Source organism: Candoia aspera, chromosome 3, assembly GCF_035149785.1.
Source record: "Candoia aspera isolate rCanAsp1 chromosome 3, rCanAsp1.hap2, whole genome shotgun sequence".
Lineage (NCBI taxonomy): Eukaryota > Metazoa > Chordata > Lepidosauria > Squamata > Boidae > Candoia > Candoia aspera.
Genome location: NC_086155.1, coordinates 3,348,693 through 3,369,514, shown reverse-complemented (window position 1 = coordinate 3,369,514; position 20,822 = coordinate 3,348,693). Strand labels below are relative to the sequence as shown.

The 20,822-nt window shown below is 45.8% G+C and overlaps 1 protein-coding gene across 1 annotated transcript in view; it reads right to left on the bottom strand.

The window, feature by feature from the left end:
* ANGPT4 (angiopoietin 4) overlaps positions 1–20,822 on the bottom strand; it is a 47,062-nt gene that overhangs the window by 8,848 nt on the left and 17,392 nt on the right. The window contains exons 2-4 of the mRNA XM_063296862.1: positions 14,730–14,885; positions 13,328–13,449; positions 3,567–3,799 (exon numbers count right to left, since the gene is read on the bottom strand). Coding sequence (XP_063152932.1) covers positions 3,567–3,799; positions 13,328–13,449; positions 14,730–14,885 — 511 coding nt within the window. The remainder of the gene's footprint in view (positions 1–3,566; positions 3,800–13,327; positions 13,450–14,729; positions 14,886–20,822) is intronic.

Here is a 20,822-nt window from a genome sequence, read left to right as displayed (position 1 = left end):
TAGAACTAATTTGAGGCTGTGATGCAACTACTGTACAGGTAGTCCTCACTTAACAACCATTCATTCAGTGATGGTTCTGACTTACGATAGTGCTGGAAAAAACAGCTTACAACTGGCCCTCACATTTATGACCACTGCAGTGTCCTCACGGTCACAGGATCACAATTTGGGTGCTTGGCAACCAGTTCACATTTATGACTGTCACAGAGTCCCATGGTTGTGTGATCAGCATTTTCTCCCTTCCTGGCCAGCTTCTAGCAAGCAAAATCAATGGGGAACTGTGTGATTCGCTTAACGACCATGTGGTTTGCTTGCCTCCCATGGTGATTCACTTAGAGACTACAGCAAAAAGGTTGTAAAATTGGGTCGGATTCACTTAATGACTGCTTTGCTTAGCAAACCAAAATTCTGGGCCCAATTGTGGTTGTTAAGTGAGGACTACCTGTACCATCTTCTACCAAGCAAAATCTCTGAATTCAACATTTGTTTGGGAAAATGCATAATTATATATATTTAATTTGTGGGGTTTTTTTTATTTTTTCCAATTACCAATATTATTAGGCTTCTGTTATAGGTGAAGGATGAGGAACTATAAATTAAAATCAATGATTATATTTATTGTTTTGATTATAGCCATCCCTGGACCCTACTATACTGGGCAATTTTCACCCTGTCTCCCACCTTCCCTTTTTGGGGAAGTGGTTGAGAAAGTGGTTGCGTTGCAGCTCCAGAGGATTCTGGAGGAAACGGATTATCTGGACCCCTTTCAGTCAGGTTTCAGGTCTGATATGGGACAGAAACGGCATTGGTCGCACTTATGGATGACCTCTGGCGGGAGCGGGATGGGGGCAGTGCATCCATCCTCGCTCTCCTTGACCTCTCAGCGGCTTTCGATACCATCAACCATGGTATCCTTTTGGGTCGGCTCAGGGAATTGGGGGTGGGTGGGGTGGTGCTGCACTGGTTCACCTCCTTCCCCCAGGGCTGATCCCAGTCGGTGTTGATAGGGGAGGAGAGATCGGGCCCACAGACCCTCTTCTGTGGGGTGCCACAGGGTTCAGTACTCTCTCCATTCAACATCTACATGAAACCGCTGGGCGAGATCATCCGTCACCACGGGTTGAGGTATCATCAATATGCAGATGATACCCAATTATACATCTCCATCCCGGGGGAAGTAAGTGATGCTGTGGCTGCCCCCTCCGGGTGCCTGGGGGCTGTGGGGGTCTGGAGGGGGAACAACAGGCTTCAGCGGAACCCTGGTAAGACGGAGTGCCTGTGGGTTGATGGCTCCTCTGTATCTGGGAAGTTATCATCCTTAGTTCTGGATGGGGTTGCACTGCCCCATTCAGACCCGGTGCGTAACGTGGGGGTCCTCATGGACTCACGACTCCTGCTCAAGGAGCAGGTGGCAGTCGTGGCCAGAAGGGCCTTTGCACATCTTTGGGTGGTGTGCCAGTTACACCCTTTCCTGGATGGTGAGGCCCTCTGAACAGTCACTCATGCCCTGGTCATCTCCCACATAGACTATTGCAACGCGCTCTACATGGGGCTACCTTTGAAGAGTATCCGGAAGCTTCAACTGGTCCAGAATGCGGCCGCGTGAGCAGTTTTTGGTACCCCAAGATCGGCACATGTGACACCTCTACTGCATGAGCTGCACTGGGTACCAGTTTGCTTCTGGGTCCAATTCAAGGTGTTGGTTATCACCTTTAAAGCCCTACGTGGCATGGGGCCAGGCCGCCTAAGGGACCGCCTCATCCCCCTAACATTGACCCGCCCCACCCGGTCATGCAGAGAGGGTATGCTACGGACCCCACCAGTAAGGGAATTCCACCTGGCGGGGTCCAGGCGGCGGGCCTTCTCTGCAGTGGCCCCCGCCCTCTGGAATATTCTGCCCCCGGAGCTGAGACAGGCCCATTTGCTCCTGGACTTCCGGAAGAACCTGAAGACCTGGTTCTGCTGCCTCGCTTGGGGTGGGAGGGGCACCAGTTCTTCGTGGGGGTGGCTAGTATCATAGATCTCTCCCCAACAAAGAAGATCTGCGCTGCTTGAACTTTATATTTTATATCTATTTATCTTTTACTGATCTATTTATATTGTAATGTATATGTTTTAATTGTGATTTTATTGTAAACCGCCCAGAGTCCCCTTTTCGGGAGAGATGGGCATTGATAGAAATTTGAAATATAAATAAATAAATAAATTAAATTATATGATATTATATTTATTGTTCTGAAGTTTATCAGCAAGACTTTGAAACCTGAGTTTGTCAGACGTGTCCCTGGAAGTAGAATGAATGAATGAATGAATGAATGAATGAATGAATGAATGAATGAATGAATGAATATATATATTCATATATATATATATACACACATACATACATACATACACATAATGTTCCCTGCAGGGGTGTCCACAAGATATGGTAAAAAAGTCAAGATGGTGACTATGATGGTTCCACCAAAGCTCTTTCCAGAGGTGCACAGGGGTTTGACTAGATGATCTCTAAGGCTGCTTCCAACTCAGTGATTCTGTGAACCCAGAACAACTAGGAACTGAAGTAGACCAAGAGCAAAGCGTGGTGGCAGAAGCCCAAAGTGAGGAGGTTCTTCTTTTTTTTAAATAGACTTTAGGAAAATGTGCAACACGCATTTAAAAATGGGTGGGGATTCAATTGCACAGCTCTGTCGCCATCTTGGTTTTTTTATCACACCCCTGTTTACTGGCACAGCTGAGGTGCCAAACGGCACAGCTGATCCCGGGAGACCAGCTGCACATGTCTCCCCCCACAACTCCTAACCCCTTCTGCCGCTGGCTGAGTAACCATGATGTAAAAGAGTGTTCTGAAACTCTCAAAGGCTTGGAGGGGAAGACATCCAGCATAGCACACTGACGCCGGATGAAGATCAGCAAGACCCTGCAAGTCCCACCCTTTGGGGACGGGTGTGTGATGCCATGAGGCATGGGAGAAAAGGGGGGGGGGTGCGTCCTGATGCCACAGTGCTCCTGATTCAGTCTCCTCTGTGGATGATGCTGGCTGGGGGTCTTCAAACACAGGCTGGACGGTCATCTGTCAGAGCTGCACCCTGCACTGAGGGGGAGGTTGGACTAGATGACCTCTAAGGTCACTTCCCACTCGATGATTCTACGAATCTGTGAGAGGACAACCAGAAGCTGAGGTAGACCAAGAATGCTGAAAGCAGCCCCGCGTGAGGAGGAGGTCCTCGGAAAAACAGAGGCCTTAGGAAAGGACTCAAAAAGGATGTAATTACTGGTTTTAAAAAACACAGGGAAGGCAAAGCAGAAGGGTCATCTAACAAAATATAAATGAAAACAATGGAGTTTGGGAGAAAGATCTGAAACGTGCACCCTGCAGCTGTCCCTAACCCAGGACCTTCCAGATGTGTGGACTCCAACTCCCATCATCCCTAGCCAGCCTGGCCACATCCTGGACAGCTGCATCTATGGCTTTTACGTATATCTCCCACAGCCTGTAGGAGACAGAAGAATGCAGCTGGATCCAAACCATCATCCCTTTCTTTGGATGCCCAGGAATGTACCTTTGCCTTGCGAGACAAGGGAGACCAAACTCTGGACCGACTCCAGGAGCTGCAGCTGCTGTTGCTGAAGGAGGCTGGCATTCCTGCTGGCGACGTGCAGGGACTTCTCCAGGCCCTTGATGGTGTCGCTCTGGTGGCTCACCAGCTGCTGGAGCTGCTCCTTCTCCGTCCGAAGGTCCTCCAGTTCTCGCAAGTGCTTCGTTTCCATCTGCAGGACTCGGGTTTCTAAGATGCTGCAGAGACGGGAAGGTGGTCACAATAAAGGTTGGACAGTTGGTTGCATCGCAATACAGGCAGTCCTCGACTTACGACCACAATTGGGACCGGAACTTCTGTTGCTAAGCGAGGTGGTCATTAAGTGAGTCGTGCCCGATTTTTCAACCTTTTTCGCTGCAGTCATTAAGTGAATCACATGGTTGTTAAGCAAATCTGGCTTCCCCCATTGACTTTGCTTGTCAGAAGCTGGCTGGGAAGGTTACAAACGGCGATCGTGTGACCCCAGGATGCTGCACTGTCATAAATACATGCCAGTTGCCAAGTTCCTGAATTTTGATCACATGACTGTGGGGATGCTGCAACAGTCGTAAGTGCGAGGACCGGTTGCAGGTCACTTTTTTCAGTGCCATCATAACTTTGAACAGTCGCTGAACAAATGGTTGTAAGTCGAGGAATACCTGTAACATCAATGGTTTGTCTCTGGGCTCAACCCCCAAAGCAAGCAAAACGGCTGGGCAGATTTCGAGACTTAAAATTGCTGAGGTTTTAAAATCGCTGAGGTTTGTCTTCACAGATTTCAAATCAATGAAGACATCAATTAGATGCCTGGCCACCAACATCTGTCACTGAGACCTCCTTCAGGGTCACCAGTGACATTGTTTCTCTGCCTCAGAAGGCCGCTGAAGCTCTGAAGACGCAAAGAAAATAAGGGGACTCTCTTGAGTAACTCAGCCTGAACACTTCCTATTTCATCTCGAAAACAGGCAGCCAGATTTCAGTACAATTATAAAGTGATCTCTCCCCAACCTGGGGACCTCCAGATTTATTTATTTATTTATTTACTGTTTATTTATTAGTCACATTTATTATGGCTGCCCATCTCCTGCCAACCTAGGGGTGTTGCAGAATTTCCCAGAGAACAACCTGGGCGTGATATTTCCAGAGGGCCTTCAAGGGCTGTCCCTCAGTAGAAGTATCACAGCCATCCAGCCTAGAAGATACCAGCAAAGAGGGTTCCACTAAACAGAGACCTCCATAGGGAGGGGGTGAAAAAAATCAAGATGGTGCCACAACGGTGCAATTGTAGCAGCCATCTTGACTTTTTTGACCCCTCCTGCTGATGCCCCTGCTGCTAGAGGTCTTCTGACGGAGGCTGGATGGTGATCTGTCAGAGATGCTCTAGTGCAGTGCTTCTCAACCTCAGCGATTTTAAGACGTGTGGACTTCATCTCCCAGAATTCCCCAGCCAGCCATGCTGGCTGGGGAATTCTGGGAGTTGAAGTCCACACGTCTCAAAATCGCTGAGGTTGAGAAGTTCTTCTGTAGTGGATCCTGCACTAAGATGCAAGCTGGACCAGATGATTCAAGAGTCAAGGATTTGAGGAAATACACCACTATTTAAGATGAGTTTCTTTCCAGAAATATGCTGCTGCTATCTGGCCCTACAGTGTTTCGATAATTCCAGAAAATACTGTAAGTCATTATCACACAGCTGATCTCGGGGTCTTTCTTGGGTCTTCCATGTGATAGGTAGTTGGCCACTGTGTTCTGCAAGTTGCTGGACCAGCTGGTGCCCTGGTCTGATCCAGCTCAGTTATTCAGGGTGGGAAATGTTGGAAAAAACGAATGTGAGGAATGTCTGTTTTACAGGTAGTCCTCACTTAATGACCATTCGTTTAGTGACAGTTTGGACTTGCAACGGTGCTGAAAAAACCAACTTACAACTGGTGCTCACACTAATGACCATCACAGCATCCCTGCAGTCACGTAATCACGATCTGGGCGCTTGGCCACCAGTGCGCATTTATGACTGTCGCAGCATTCTGTGGTCACATAATCACCACTTTTGACCTTCCCAGTTGGCTTCTGGCAAGCAAACTCAATGGGGAACCATGTGATTTGCTTAATGACTACGTGGTTCGCTTAACAACCACAGTGATTTGCTTAATGACTGGCACACAAAAGATCATAAAATCAGGTCAGATTCACTTAATGACCACTTCACTTAGCGACTGAAATTCCGGTCTCAATTGTGGTCGTTAAGTGAAGATGTAGCTTTGGTTCTGCTCAATAACCGCATTTTTGCATATGCAACCTGATAACGGTTTGATCAGCCAAAGCTCTTCCTTACCCAGCAATTTTAGGTCCTGTATCATAGAGCAGTTTTCAAAAAAATACTCATGATGGCACTTGGAACTGAATTTATTTTTCCATGGTGCAATCCCTTCCTTTCTTGTGAATGTTTCCAACGTTGCTAAGATCGCAGTTCGCTGCATGCCGGCCAGCTGGCTCTCCAAACTTGGAAGAAGATTTCAGTTGTTAAGTGCAAGCATGATCTTGGCTTGTTCACAAGTCATCTTCTCTGTGCCAGAAATATTTTTAAAAAGCTGGTTGATGGTGATGCTTTGCCAAGAGAGAGAAAGGTCAACTGTGGATGCCAAGGTCTCTCGCAAGTGTCATGTAATTTGGTAGAGAATTCAACCCCCCGGGAGAATTTTAGTGGCTTCACTTTTGTTTTCTTAAATGAAAACTCTTCTGATTGCAAAGATATCCTTTCCAGCCCATTAGAAATCCCTAACAACGTGTTGGGTGGTAGTCAAAAGACTGTTCCTGATGGTTAAAATGACTTGATTATGCCTTTATTGCCCTAAAACACTTATTTCCAAGGGGTGGAAGCAAATCTATGGAAATTGGAGGGCTTTCTAGAGCCCACTACATGTTTCAAAGAATCACAGATTACGTTCACACAATACAGATAACCAGGTTAGTTCCAAACCTGCAGCTGTGTTCAGGCAATATGCTACGTTTGGGCCACAATCAAGATGGCTGAGCACGTCGCAGAAATGCAGCCGTTTGGTTCACCCTGTCGAATTATTCCACCTTCTGCAGAACAGCCTTTGGCGACATAAATTCAAATTAGCTGATATCTTGCCTGTCCTTAATTCAGCCCTCCCTCATCTGAAAGCATTCCCATGATTTAGGAATTTTAATTCCTAGAATTGCTAGCCAGTATAATATACTGCTGGCCCATATTGGGATGGTAATCCATCAAGACAAAATCTTCCTTATATTTTATACAGGAAAGATCTCTAGGTTTTCGTATTTACATCTTTTCCCCACTTTTGTTGATATCAAGAACATGAGATAGTTTTGAATCTTGATTCTGTCTTTGATATTACCTACCACACCCTGTGCCAAACACTATCTTAGCACTCTCATTGAAGACATGGATTGAATGTCGGCCAGTGGCCACTAAAAGTCAACACTGACTTGGTGGCACATAATCAGTCAAGCCCAGATCACGGAAGACAACTGACTAATGCTTATTTGAGGCGTCCCTCCAAATCAACATCTTTTGAACATCACTGATCAACTCATTGTAGATTTACCAAACTGTTACATTGTCCAGTCCACATTTTACCATCCTGTCAACCAGAATAGCTCGTCAAATCAAGATATATTACATCCATGGCATTCCCATGTTCTACAAATTCAAGCAACTCTGTCAAAATGGAGATAAGGTTGATCCGGGGTAATTTATTCTATAGACCCTCATTGTCTCCTAGTCATCTTGTCTAGAAGCTGACAAAGGGTTTAAGATGCTATTCTTAAGTTTTGAGAGTTATTGACTGGAGATTGGTTGACTGACATGTGTTTGGACTCATTCCTGGTGTGTGCTAAATTTGAAATCTCAGCAGAAGTGACCTTTTGGCAGCGTTCCTGGTGCTATACTGAGCTTGTGGGTGGGCTATTTTCCCACAGGCAGGATTTCTTGCTCTTCTGCAACACCCAGCTCCTATTTCACATGGTCTTTTCAAGGCAACAGAGAAATAGGGGCTTGATGGTTTAGTAGCTCCCTCTCATCCAATGGCTTAGACCACCACTCAGACAAAAAGTGTTGAGTATAAGTAAAAAGCATGAATGAGAGGGCAGTAGCAATCCCTATTATTTTCCTTTTGTGTGGATAGGGTGTGGAGATTTTTCTAACACTGGCAGTAGCCCAGGACAGGGCATTGAAGGATTGCCATACTTGGTACACTTCTGCCGACCAGCTGGAGAGAGACAGATTGGCTCCTATATATCTCAGCTCTTTGAGGCTAGTGGAGTTGAAAACCTTCTGGGTCAGCTTCAAATGGCTTTTGAGAAAGCGAATAATGGCAGGTCTCCGACAAGTCTCAGGGGTTAACCAGAGGCCCTGAAATAATGCTCACCAATTCTTCCAACCTCCCAAAGAAGACTTGAATGAAACTTTCTCTAATCACTTCCTCCTAACACAATGTGCTTGACCCATCTTAGAGTGAACGAAGGTCCTTGTGGGCACACACAGGGCAAAACAGGGTGCCTTATCTCCATCACCACTTAACTACCTTCTTCGAGCAAGGGAACTGCCCCCTTCCTCATTCTTCTTCCTCTTCCTAGCATAACCAGGAGAGACCAGCAACCTCTCAGAAATGTTTCTGTTGCTGTTCACCGTCTCTTCAAGTTCTAGCATATTGGTCTTAGCTTGACATATCAGCTCATGCAATTTACTCTTCCTTTACAAATGCGTTTTTACTTCTCCTGTTATAGGCCTCAACTCATCAGCAACCTCTCAGTGAAGCCACACTGGGTTTTTCAGAAATCTCCCATTTTTTCTTTGCACTGGAAGGCTGGCTTTGTGTGACATGGTTGACAAGGCTAAGAGAATGCCGGGTTGCTCATGGCTCAGTGCAGGGGTGTCAAATGTGGGCTGTCATCTCAAGTTTTGGAAAGCGCCCCTCTGCCCCTGGCCATCCCTGGTTCAGAGTGCTGTGGGAACAACCCAGCCATCGTCTTCACAGATATGAACCAGGCCATCATGCAAAGTCCTTGCAGAGTTTATTTGTGTGGGATAGCAAGTTCATCATCCCAGGTTTAGGGTCAAACGTGGTTCGTGGGAACTCAGCCGCAAACCTTTGTAACTGTGCTCTGGGTGTTTTATTTTTAGAATACTCCAACTTTCTTGAACATTTTTTGCTTCTTCTGAATTTCTAGCCACAGGATCAATTTTTCTCTGAGCTTTTTTTTTTAATCAGTTTTCCTGAAGACCGGCTAGGCTTAATTCTCACCTTCTTCGCTAGCACTCAGCCCAGGATGGCCTGTTGATTTCCACCAAAATTCCCTTCAATTGTCGTTAACAAACTCTTCCCTGGAAGGCGGGATTAGGCCCTAGAGAGCAGATCCCCTCTTCCTTCCTGCATCTTCTGAAAGACCATGTTGCTTGCAATGGACATTTTGCTGCAGACGAAGAAAAAGCCACCCACTGTGGGGACAGAAGAGTTACTGCCAGTGATGTCACCAATCGTATGGCTTAAGCCTTTTCCCCATGTGCATCTGCAATTTCATAATCATCTAAAAATAATTGTGATTGCTGTGGTTATGGATGTGGAGTTGTGTGTGTGTGTGTGTGTGTGTGTGCGTGTATGAAGGCGTGCATACATAATATGCATGAATAATATGCATGCTTAGTAGGGGTATGTGGGAATGACCTTGGGAGACAGGAGGAAGAAGCCACAGATTAGACAACAGTCAGATAAGAGGCAGCTGAACCCGCAGAAGGAATGGGGAAGTGGCAAACATCTCAGAAGGGACCCTCCCTAGTTTCTTGGGCTGTAAAGGTGAGATGCACATTCAGACTTGCAAGATTCAGTTAATGTAGCCTTACGATAAAGTAGGATTAGTCCATCCGGTTGTGCTTCCTGTCTGGACTACCTCGCAAGGCTGACACATGGATTGCTTTTTTAAAACAAAACCTTGATAGCCTAGCAGGACCATCTGGGCTGTTGACATCCACCTCTAGGGCTTGCATTCTTGAGCAGCCTGACTCTAAGAATCTAGGAGCAATGGCTTAGGACTTTGACAACTGCCTCTCCCCTCCACCCACCCAAAATATTTGTGGTCAACATGAGGATTGGGTCAGTGAGTGGTGTGTAATCACAGCCAGGGGAGATTTCGGGGAGGAAAAAAGCCTTCTTGGTGGCCTTCATCACGCCGAGCCGCTTCTCTCCCCCGACTGGGGTAGTCAAATCATTCCCCCCCCACACCTTGCCCCAATCTCCAATTGCTCAATGTCCCTTTGCTGTTTGAAAAGCTCTCTGCTTTTGGGTCATTTCTGGCCAGAGTCCCAGTGAGTATTTTTCTAGCCATTTTTCAAAGTGTCTGCAGGAGGGGGAAAAAAACCCATACCAAACTCACGCTGTAGTTCTCTTATAAGGAATTGTTTACATATTGTTCTATTCTGATTTTTAATCTGGTTTATGTGGTGGGGGGACCCATGCAACAGAGAAGGCTAAAATGGGGTAAGGGAGTTGAGGTTCAGTTTTGGGGGAATGTGGCCACGTCCTTGTGGGCTCTGTGAATCACACCCTCAGGTTAAGTCATAAAATGGCTCAGGGGTGTTTGCAGGGGTCAAAAAAGTCAAGATGGCTGCCATGACCATGTGATCAAAGTCCAGCCCCTTTTTACATGCATCACACAGTTGTGATGACCATCTTGACCTTTCTGACTCCTTCCCTACTGACACCACTGATTATGGCTTAGTGGTTTGGACATAGGTAAAGGTAAAGGTTTCCCTTGACGTAAAGTCCAGTCGTGTCCGACTCTAGGGGGCGGTGCTCATCTCCGTTTCTAAGCCTTGGAGCCGGCGTTGTCCCTAAGGACACGTCCGTGGTCATGTGGCCGGCATGACTCACAGAACGCCGTTACCTTCCCGCCGAAGCGGTACCAATTAATCTACTCACATTTGCATGTTTTCGAACTGCTTGGTGTGCAGGAGCTGGGACGAGCAACGGGAGCTCACCCCGCCGCGCGGTTTCGAACTGCCGACCTTCCGATCGGCAGCTCAGCGGTTTAACCCGCAGCGCCACCGTGTCCCTATTGGTTTGGACATAAGTTAGCGCAATAACATAAGAAGCTGGACATAAGAAGTCCAGTAAATAAATAAATAAATAAATAAATAGTGTAGTTTGTGGGCCAGAGTTTAGCATTATCTAGGTTTCGCATGTTGGTGGAACCCAGTCCTTGTGTTGCCCTTATTTTCATTCCACTTTTAACCTTGGCTGTTCTTAGGTTTTCAATTCATTTTTTCCCCCCCTAGAATAATGTTTACAGACATTGCAAGTTCTTTGGATGAGGGATGCATCTGCCATCTTGACTTTTGGGACCAGGCCCCTCTCGCCAACATCCATGCTTTGGGGGTGGGGGGGGTTGTACTGAGGATTGTGATAGAAATACTTTAAAAAAGAAATCAGTTGCTGAATATTTCCTAACCAAGTCAAGGGGAGTGTTTTTTGAGGAGTAAAGCTGTTTTTAGTGGATGAACCTGATCACAGTTTTTCAGCTGGTCATATTCTACTTCCCTTGAAACACAGATATCCCTTCTCTTACTGCACAGAAGTTCCTGTTTAATGTTTTTAATGCTAACCCTCCATAACCTTCACTCAAATAATCATCTAATACAGTGTTTCTTAAAGTGTGGTCCGAAGACCCCCAGGGGTCCCCCAAGATCCTCTCAGGGGTCCATGAAATCAAAACTATTTGCCAGATATTGAAGATACTTGCAGAAATTTAAAACAATGTCACTCTTTTATTTGTTAATAAAATAAGCCCAAATAGGCTACTATCACCATATGGGAAACAAAATGCTGTGGATAGCCTTCTGTGCCATTTTTGTAATTATTTGTCATGATATCAAGATTTCGCTTTACCATATCCTCATAGTATCAACCTGATCCATCACGTACTTTAATTTTGGCACACTCTGATGTATGAACCCAGCAGTTTTTCATGAAATGTATTTTATTTAGGTGAATATCTAATGGGCTTAATCTTGTTATTTCTACAGGGTGCCATAAATAAATATTCTACGAATGCATCTTGATTTTTAATATGGTAAATCTTGATAAATGTAATCAGGGCCGCAACTAAGGGTCTGTGTCGCACGGGGCAAACAGGGCCGCAACTAAGGGTCTGTGTCGCACGGGGCAAACATGGATTCCACGCCCATTTTGGCACACACACACCCCGCGCTCATTTTGGCGCACCACCGGTTGCGGCCAAACTAAGCTCTTTTGGGTCCTCCCTCGTTTTTAAAAGTGGGAAGGAGTCCTGAGAACAAGATGTCTAAGAAGTGCTGATCTGATAAATGAAACCTGTCCTAAAACAGAAAAATCGGGAAGATACTGTCGCAATGAAACCTGCAGTAACTTTATTGGGCTTTTAACCTTCTGGGACTCTCTACCAGCAGGCTGCTGAACTTCGGCCAAGGGGTCCATTAGCACAAGGAGGCATCTCCCTCAATAAACGTGCCACGGCTGTAAAAAAGCAAGCAGCTTCACACTCCGACAGAACAGCAGAGGCAGTGACAAATGAAGTGATGTCCCTGCTTGTCACTAACCACAGTGAAAACATGTTCTTGCACTCTGCTTTCTTCTGCTGTGTCCCCATGATGTCGCCTTCATCTCAGGCCCAGCTGAGCAGTGAAATGGCTTTAGGGAGCTGTTCTAGGGCTAAAATGGCATTTTTTTACCTTTTTCAACACCATCCAAAGGCAGTGAATAAAATCATCCTGTGCTTTAGCAGAGCTTGCGCTGAGAAGGGCAGTGTTTCTCAACCTGGGCTGCTTTAAGATGAGTGGACTCCAACTCCCAGAATTCCCCAGCCAGCCATGCTGGCTGGGGAATTCTGGGAGTTGGAGTCCACTCATCTTAAAGCGGCCCAGGTTGAGAAACACTGCTGTATAGCTTACTAAGTGGTATCAACTGGGTCTTTACTGTAGTTCATTTGTAGTCAGTATATTGAATCATCTCCTGAGTAGGTTAATTTGATGAGCTGGTTAAGCATATTGTGTGAATGAAGCCCGCAAAGTCATCTCAAGACATTCACCTGCAGATGAATTCTGGGAGTTGAAGTCCACACATCTTAAAGTTGTGGTGGTTGAGAAACACTGGAGAAGGGGATTGGACTAGATGACCTCTGAGGTTACTTCCCATGCTGGGGGAGACCTGGGGGACTGGGAACAGAGGCCAAGGCAGGACAGGCATCAGCAAGGGGGCAGCCAGCCTAGTTTTCGGCCAGCTCAAAGTATAGCGGTGAACCTTTCAACTCGAGTCATAGGAAAGGCCTTCTGCAAGAACTGCCTTCTCCTTGGAGGTCAAAGAGAGACCTCCACATTCCAGAAATTCAAGCTGGTGATAAGGGCATGTAGAACATCAAGCGGATGAGCGAACTGGAGAGCTGAGTCACCCTGAGAACCGGAAGGATTCAGCCACAACGAGAAAATGTGGCTGACGATGTCCAAGCAAAGGCTCCAGGGCGGATGTGATTTTGGATCCGTTGGGTTTATCTTTGGGTGTGTGCCCACCAGCTCCCTTCTATCGTTTGGAAAACAGGCTTGCAGAATTTGGTCTCACGTACCGACCTTTTGAAACAGCAATCATTTCTGAATATCTGCCTTTTCTCTCCCAGCCCAACTTTTCACAAAACTGGAATTCAGCCTGGGGGCCTCTCTCACTCCGCCAAGACCTCACCTGTTCTGGTCCTGGAGTTTGTGAATCTCGTTGGTCTGCATCAGCAGCTGCCTTTCCAACTTGTTGGTGGACAGGGAATTCTCCAGGAGTTGTATTTCAATGCGTGAGGTCTGGTTTAGGACCTAGGCACGGAGCAACAGAAAGCCAAGGTCAGGGTGGAAGTCAGAGGCAGACACCCGCCACCCCGTCTCAGTGCCAGAGCTCAACCACAGAGAATAGGGAGGAATGAGCATCGTTATGCAGTCCAACCTCAGAACTGACTCAACTGTGCATTCAAACCACGTACAGGAGAGCTGTTTTGTCCACAGTCCACGCTGACACACTCAAGGTTCATGCTGTACCTACTGATATCCCATCACAGCCAGGAAAAGGATGAAATGTCCTCGATCAGGACATTTCCCCCATCAATTCGCACAACCTTTGTAAACCGCCCAGAGTCCCTCTGGGGGAGATGGGCAGCGACGAAATTTGAAAAAAATTAATAAAATAATAATAACCTGCTCAGGATCCCATGATGCTAACAAAGGGGGTGAACTAGATCCAAACATAATGTATTTCAGGCAGACCCACCGACATCAACAGGATGTAAGTTTGTCGGAGGGGGCGTGCTTTTTTGTTTTTGTTTATTTTTTGGGGTACCTTTGAGTCAGTCTTAACCCCTGACAATTTCCTTCTTGGCAATGTTTCCAGAAGTGGTTTAGTGTTTTCTTCGTCCTAGGGCTGAGGGAGAGGGACTAACTCATAGTATTCCAGTTGGCTTCGTGCCCAAGGCAGGACTCAAATTCCCAGTCTCCTGGTTTCTAGCCTGGTGCCTTTAACCACTACACCAAACTGGCTCTTGGTCATGAATTACAAGACAGTGAATCCACAGAGTCTACTCTAAGTCTGGACCCTATACTTAATTATAGATACAGTATTTACATTGCAACACACTCAATTGCTTTCTTTTTCATTTTCCATAAACATACACATGGAGTTCTTAGAAATGAAGCCAAAGTAATATGCTTTAAGTCTCTCCATGTTTTATTTTTATTCATTTATTTATTTGCAGAATCAGCTTGATAGTTCTCTACTATCTTAAAGCAAACCAGAGCTTAGCTGTGAGGTATTCTTGAAGCTTAATCAATTGCTGATGGGTTCTGATCCTGTGAGATTTTAAATATACAAGGAGAAGAACTGGCCTGACTTGGAAAACATTTTTGTTTTGCTACAAGAAGAACTCAATTTTTTTTTTAGGCCAATTCCAAGAACAAAAGTCCAGAAATCAAAACAGAAGGTTTGGCTGGATGTCTTCCTAGGAGAGTCTGCTGAAAATCTGGGAAGTTAAATCCCTGTGTACCTTCTGAATATTTATGCATCTCTTTTTTTTTTCCTGAATTCCCCCATCCCCATAATAAATCACCTGGGTCTCCACATTGGTCAGTTTTCGTGTCTGCTCAGCTGTCTGGCTCAAGAGGTTGGTGCCAATCTCCAATATTGCAGCCGTCTGGTTCTGTACCACATTTTGTTGGATGTGCTCCATCTCAGACTTGATGTTCATCTGGATGAAGTTCTCCAGCTAAAGGGAAAGCAGCCACACGTGAGAAGGAAGTGCTTCTGAGCTCCCCAGCCTTGCTTTCAAACCACATTATCCTAATACTCATTCCTAAGAAGACCTTAGATCTTTCTTAAAAGAGAAACAGTCATGGTTAGTCATACCCTTGCTTGTCTCCAGAGGCACCCCATGGATTCTCTCACCTCCTGAAGAAACCAGACTCCAGGCCATAGGTCTAGATGACTGCCTAGGACCCTCTGGGTCAAGCAAACTCTTGATGGTTAGAAATCATCATGGCATGATTGCCCTTGGATTGCTGCCTAGGAATTTTAGCTAAGAAGGAGGTTCAAAGTAGGAAAACATCTTCTAACTTGGTTGGAATCCAAAGCAGCTTCAAACACTGATTGCTCCAACCAGTAGTTTAGCCATTGTTCTGCAGCTATTCCAGACATTTTTCCTTCATAAACATTTTGAGGAAATGGGGGACCACATAAAAGAAGAAGATGGGAGGCAAGAATGCAACCAACGTTTGATCAGGAAGCTCTCCTCAAAATTTCCATCTTCAGAAAATACTCAAGCGTGAATTAGTCTGTGGGTCACCCAGGGGTATCCACAGGGGGGAGTCAAAAGTCAAGGTGGTGGGCCACAACCATGTTACACACGCAACACAAAGTAACACTGTGCACACGTAAGAAAAGGGCAGGGCTTCAATCACATGGCATCATGACATTTTTGATGCCACCTTTGCAGATATCTGGTATCACAAATGCCAACGAACAGTCAGAAGACATGACGGAAACTCCTTTGTCTCACAACACTTGGACAGATTCAGCCACAGGGTCAAGTGTTAGCTCAAATGAGAGATCAAGCCAAATCCCAAAACATTAGGGAATTCCTGGAAGTTGGGCATTCAGACAAATCAGCCATCAATACCGTAGACACATCGAGATAAACCACACTTACACGCCATTCAAAAGAGACAATTAAAAAGCTAAGAAGGAAACAGAAAGACTAGAACAGATCCCCTACAGCAGCCAACACTGTATATAAACAGGGAGCAAACCCCACACTCCCTCGCACTGATGATGTTCCCTAGTCGGGTAATGAAACGTCTGCAAGAAAACAGCCAAGCTCACAGAGCCCCAAGGACTCCACAGCCTAAAGGTTCAGCAGAGGGCCAACATTTCTGTGTTCAGCTTTTAGTAGGTTTAACAACATTTTAGCTACCCAGGAACAAAGATAGATGGTTTATAAGCCTGTAATGACAAAAATGCAACCAGAAGTACAGGCAGTCCACAAAACCATAACGCAGAATGTTCTCTTTCCACTAAATGGCTTTATTCTTACTGTTATGAGTACTTTTAAAAATTAAAATCAAATTCTTCATATTAATTGGCCAATTAAATCATCATTCTCCACCACTCTTTCCATAAGACACTTTCCAGCACAACCTTCTTGTGCCCTCCAGGTGTGTCAGACTGGAATTCCCATAATCCATAGCCAAAATGGTTGACCCTTCTTGTTGGCAGGGATGCTAGAACAGCAGTCTAACACACTGAGTAAAGGCTGATGAAATTTCTCTAAATGGCTCCAGGAATTCAATGCTTCCTCATTTCTTGTTCCAAGAATTTCAGGGAGATCTTAGAAAGCAATATCCACTCTAAGAAAACCGTCCCAGACTAGACAGGGTCAGATCCAGGGATGTCTGCTGGTGTGTCAAAATAGTCAATATGGCAGCCGTGCCCACGTAATTTATTTATTTTATTTAATTAAATTTATGTCACTGCCCATCTCCCCCAATGGGGGACTCTGGGTGGTTTACAATAAAATGATACTAAAAACATATCCCTTCAGCAAAGGATTGTTACCTTGCCGTGGTGCTGGAGCTTGACCACCTCAATGATGCCATGAGCTAAACCGTGAAGGGCCACCCAAGACGGGAAGGTCATGACAGAGAGGTTAGACTAAATGCGATCCCTGGGGAAGGTAATGGCAACCCACCCCAGTATTCTTGCCGTGAAAACTAAATGGATCAGTACAACCAGAGATATGTCGGTATACCATCGGAAGATGAGACCCCCAGGTCGGAAGATGGTCAAAATGCTACTGGGGAGGAACAGAGGATGAGCTCAACTAGCCCCAGACGTGATGATGCAGCTAGCTCAAAGCCGAAAGGACAGCTAGCGGCCGACGGTGCCGGTGGTGAACGGCGAATCCGATGTTCTAAGGATCAACACACCACTGGAACTTGGAATGTAAGATCTATGAGCCAGGGCAAATTGGATGTGGTTATTGGTGAGATGTCAAGATGAAAGATAGACATTTTGGGCGTCAGTGAACTGAAATGGACTGGAATGGGCCACTTCACATCAAATGACCACCAGATCTACTGCTGTGGACAAGAGGACCACAGAAGAAATGGAGTAGCCTTCATAATTAATAGTCAAGTGGCTAAAGCAGTGCTCGGATACAATCCAAAAAACGATAGAATGATCTCAATTCGAATTCAGGGCAAGCCATCTAACATCACAGTGATCCAAATATACGCCCCAACCACAGATGCTGAAGAAGCTGAAGTAGAGCAGTTCTATGAGGATCTGCAGCACCTACTGGACAACACGCCTAAAAGAGACGTTATTTTTATCACGGGAGACAGGAATGCTAAGGTGGGCAGTCAAATGACACCTGGAATTACAGGTAAGCATGGCCTGGGAGAACAAAACGAAGCAGGACATAGGCTGATAAAATTTTGCCAAGACAACTCACTCTGCATAACAAACACTCTCTTCCAACAACCTAAGAGACGGCTTTATACATGGACTTCTCCAGATGGACAACACCGAAATCAGATTGATTACATCCTTTGCAGCCAAAGGTGGCGGACATCTATACAGTCGGTAAAAACAAGACCTGGAGCTGACTGTAGTTCAGACCATGAACTTCTTCTTGCACAATTTAGGATCAGACTAAAGAGATTAGGGAAGACCCACAGATCAGCTAGATATGAGCTCACTAATATTCCTAAGGAATATGCAGTGGAGGTGAAGAATAGATTTAAGGGACTGGACTTAGTAGATAGGGTCCAGAAGAACTATGGACAGAAGTTTGCAACATTGTCCAGGAGGCGGCAACAAAATACATCCCAAAGAAAGAGAAAACCAAGAAGGCAAAATGGCTGTCTGCTGAGACACTAGAAGCAGCCCAAGAAAGAAGGAAAGCAAAAGGCAACTGTGATAGGGGGAGATATGCCCAATTAAATGCAAAATTCCAGAGGTTAGCCAGAAGAGATAAGGAATTATTTTTAAACAAGCAATGCGTGGAAGTGGAAGAAGACAATAGAATAGGAAGGACAAGAGACCTCTTCCAGAAAATTAGAAACTTTGGAGGTAAATTCCAGGCCAAAATGGGTATGATCAAAAACAAAGATGGCAAGGACCTAACAGAAGAAGAAGAGATCAAGAAAAGGTGGCAAGAATATACAGAAGACCTGTATAGGAAGGATAACAATATCAGGGCTGGCTTTGACGGTGTGGTCAGTGAGCTAGAGCCAGACATCCTGAAGAGTGAGGTTGAGTGGGCCTTAAGAAGCATTGCTAATAACAAGGCAGCAGGATACGACGGCATCCCAGCTGAACTGTTCAAAATCTTGCGAGATGATGCTGTCAAGGTAATGCATGCTATATGCCAGCAAATTTGGAAAACACAAGAATGGCCATCAGACTGGAAAAAATCAACTTATATCCCCATACCATAAAAGGGAAACACTAAAGAATGTTCAAACTATCGAACAGCGGCACTCATTTCACATGCCAGTAAGGTAATGCTCAAGATCCTGCAAGGTAGACTTCAGCGATTCATGGAGCGAGAATTGCCAGATGCACAAGCTGGGTTTAGAAAAGGCAGAGGAATTAGGGACCAAATTGCCAAAATCCACTGGATAATGGAAAAAGCCAGGGAGTTTCAGAAAAACATCTATTTCTGTTTTATTGGCTATTCTAAAGCCTTTGACTGTGTGGATCATAACAAATTGTGGCAAGTTCTTAGCGGTATGGGGATACCAAGTCATCTTGTCTGCCTCCTGAGGAATCTGTATAATGACCAAGTAGCAACAGTAGGAACAGACCACGGAACAACAGACTGGTTTAAGATTGGGAAAGGAGTACAGCAGGGCTGTATACTCTCACCCTACCTATTCAACTTGTACGCAGAACACATCATGCGACATGCTGGGCTTGAGGAATCTAAGGCTGGAGTTAAAATCGCTGGAAGAAACATTAACAATCTCAGATATGCAGATGATACCACTTTGATGGCTGAAAGCAAAGAGGAACTGAGGAGCCTTATGATGAAGGTGAAAGAAGAAAGTGCAAAAGCTGGCTTGCAGCTAAACCTCAAAAAAACCAAGATTATGGCAACCATCTTGATTGATAACTGGCAAATAGAGGGAGAAAACGTAGAGGCAGTGAAAGACTTTGTATTTCTAGGTGCGAAGATTACTGCAGATGCTGACTGCAGTCAGGAAATCAGAAGATGCTTAATCCTTGGGAGAAGAGCAATGACAAATCTCAATAAAATAGTCAAGAGAAAGAGACATCACACTGACAACAAAGGTCCGCATAGTTAAAGCAATGGTGTTCCCCGTAGTAACATATGGCTGCGAGAGCTGGACCATAAGGAAGGCTGAGCGAAGGAAGATCGATGCTTTTGAACTGTGGTGTTGGAGGAAAATTCTGAGAGCGCCTTGGACTGCAAGAAGATCAAACCAGTCCATCCTCCAGGAAATAAAGCCAGACTGCTCACTTGAGGGAATGATATTAAAGGCAAAACCGAAATACTTTGGCCACACAATGAGAAGACAGGACACCCTGGAGAGGATGCTGATGCTGGGGAGAGTGGGGGGCAAAAGGAAGAGGGGCTGACCAAGGGCAAGGTGGACGGATGATATTCTAGAGGTGACGGACTCGTCCCTGGGGGAGCTGGGGGTGTTGACGACCGACAGGCAGCTCTGGCGTGGGCTGGTCCATGGAGTCACGAAGAGTCGGAAGCGACTGAATGAATAAACAACAACAAAAAACATATCCACCTAATTTACCATTAGAAATATAAATAGAAAATAAATATAAAATCCAAGTGGAGATGGAACACAGTCACTAAGGGTTGCTATAGCGCCAGCCATCCCCAGGTGCAGCTATCGCTTTCCCCCTCCCAAGCAAGGCGGCGGAACCAAGTCTTCAGTTTCTTCCGGAGGTCCGAGAGTGAGGAAACCCGTCTCAACTCCAGGGGCAAGATATTCCAAAGGGCGGGCGCCACTGCTGAGAAGGCTCGCCTCCTGGACCCTGCTAGATGAAATTCCTTTCTTGATGGGGTCCGTAGCATGCCCTCCCTGCCTGACCGGGTGGGACGGGTCGATGTTAGGGGGATGTTATTTATTTATTTTTATTTATTTATCATATTTTTATTACCGCCCATCTCCCCCACTCAGGGGACCCTGGGCGGTTCACAAAAAAACAGTATAAAATACAATAAAATCAGGATAATATCAATAAATATACATAATATATAAAATATAATAAAGTCCAAGTGATGGCAGATCTAATTTCCCCGCAAAGGGGACCGGAACCAGTCCTGGCAGGACTAGGGAACCAACCATCCCCAAGAGTGGCTTTTCCTCTCCCCACTCCAGGCATGGTGACAAAACCCGGTCTTCAGCCGTTTCCTGAAGTCCAGAAGCAAGGAGGCCAACCTCACTTCCGGGGGAAGGGTGTTCCAAAGGGTGGGAGCTGCTGCAGAGAAGGCCCGCCTCCTGGACCCCGCCAGATGGAGTTCTCTTGCAGACGGAGTCCACAGCATGCCCTCTCTGCACGATCGGGTGGGACGGGCTGATGTAACGGAGATGAGACGGTCCCTTAGGTGGCCTGGCCCCATGCCATGTAGGGCTTTAAAAGTGATAACCAACACCTT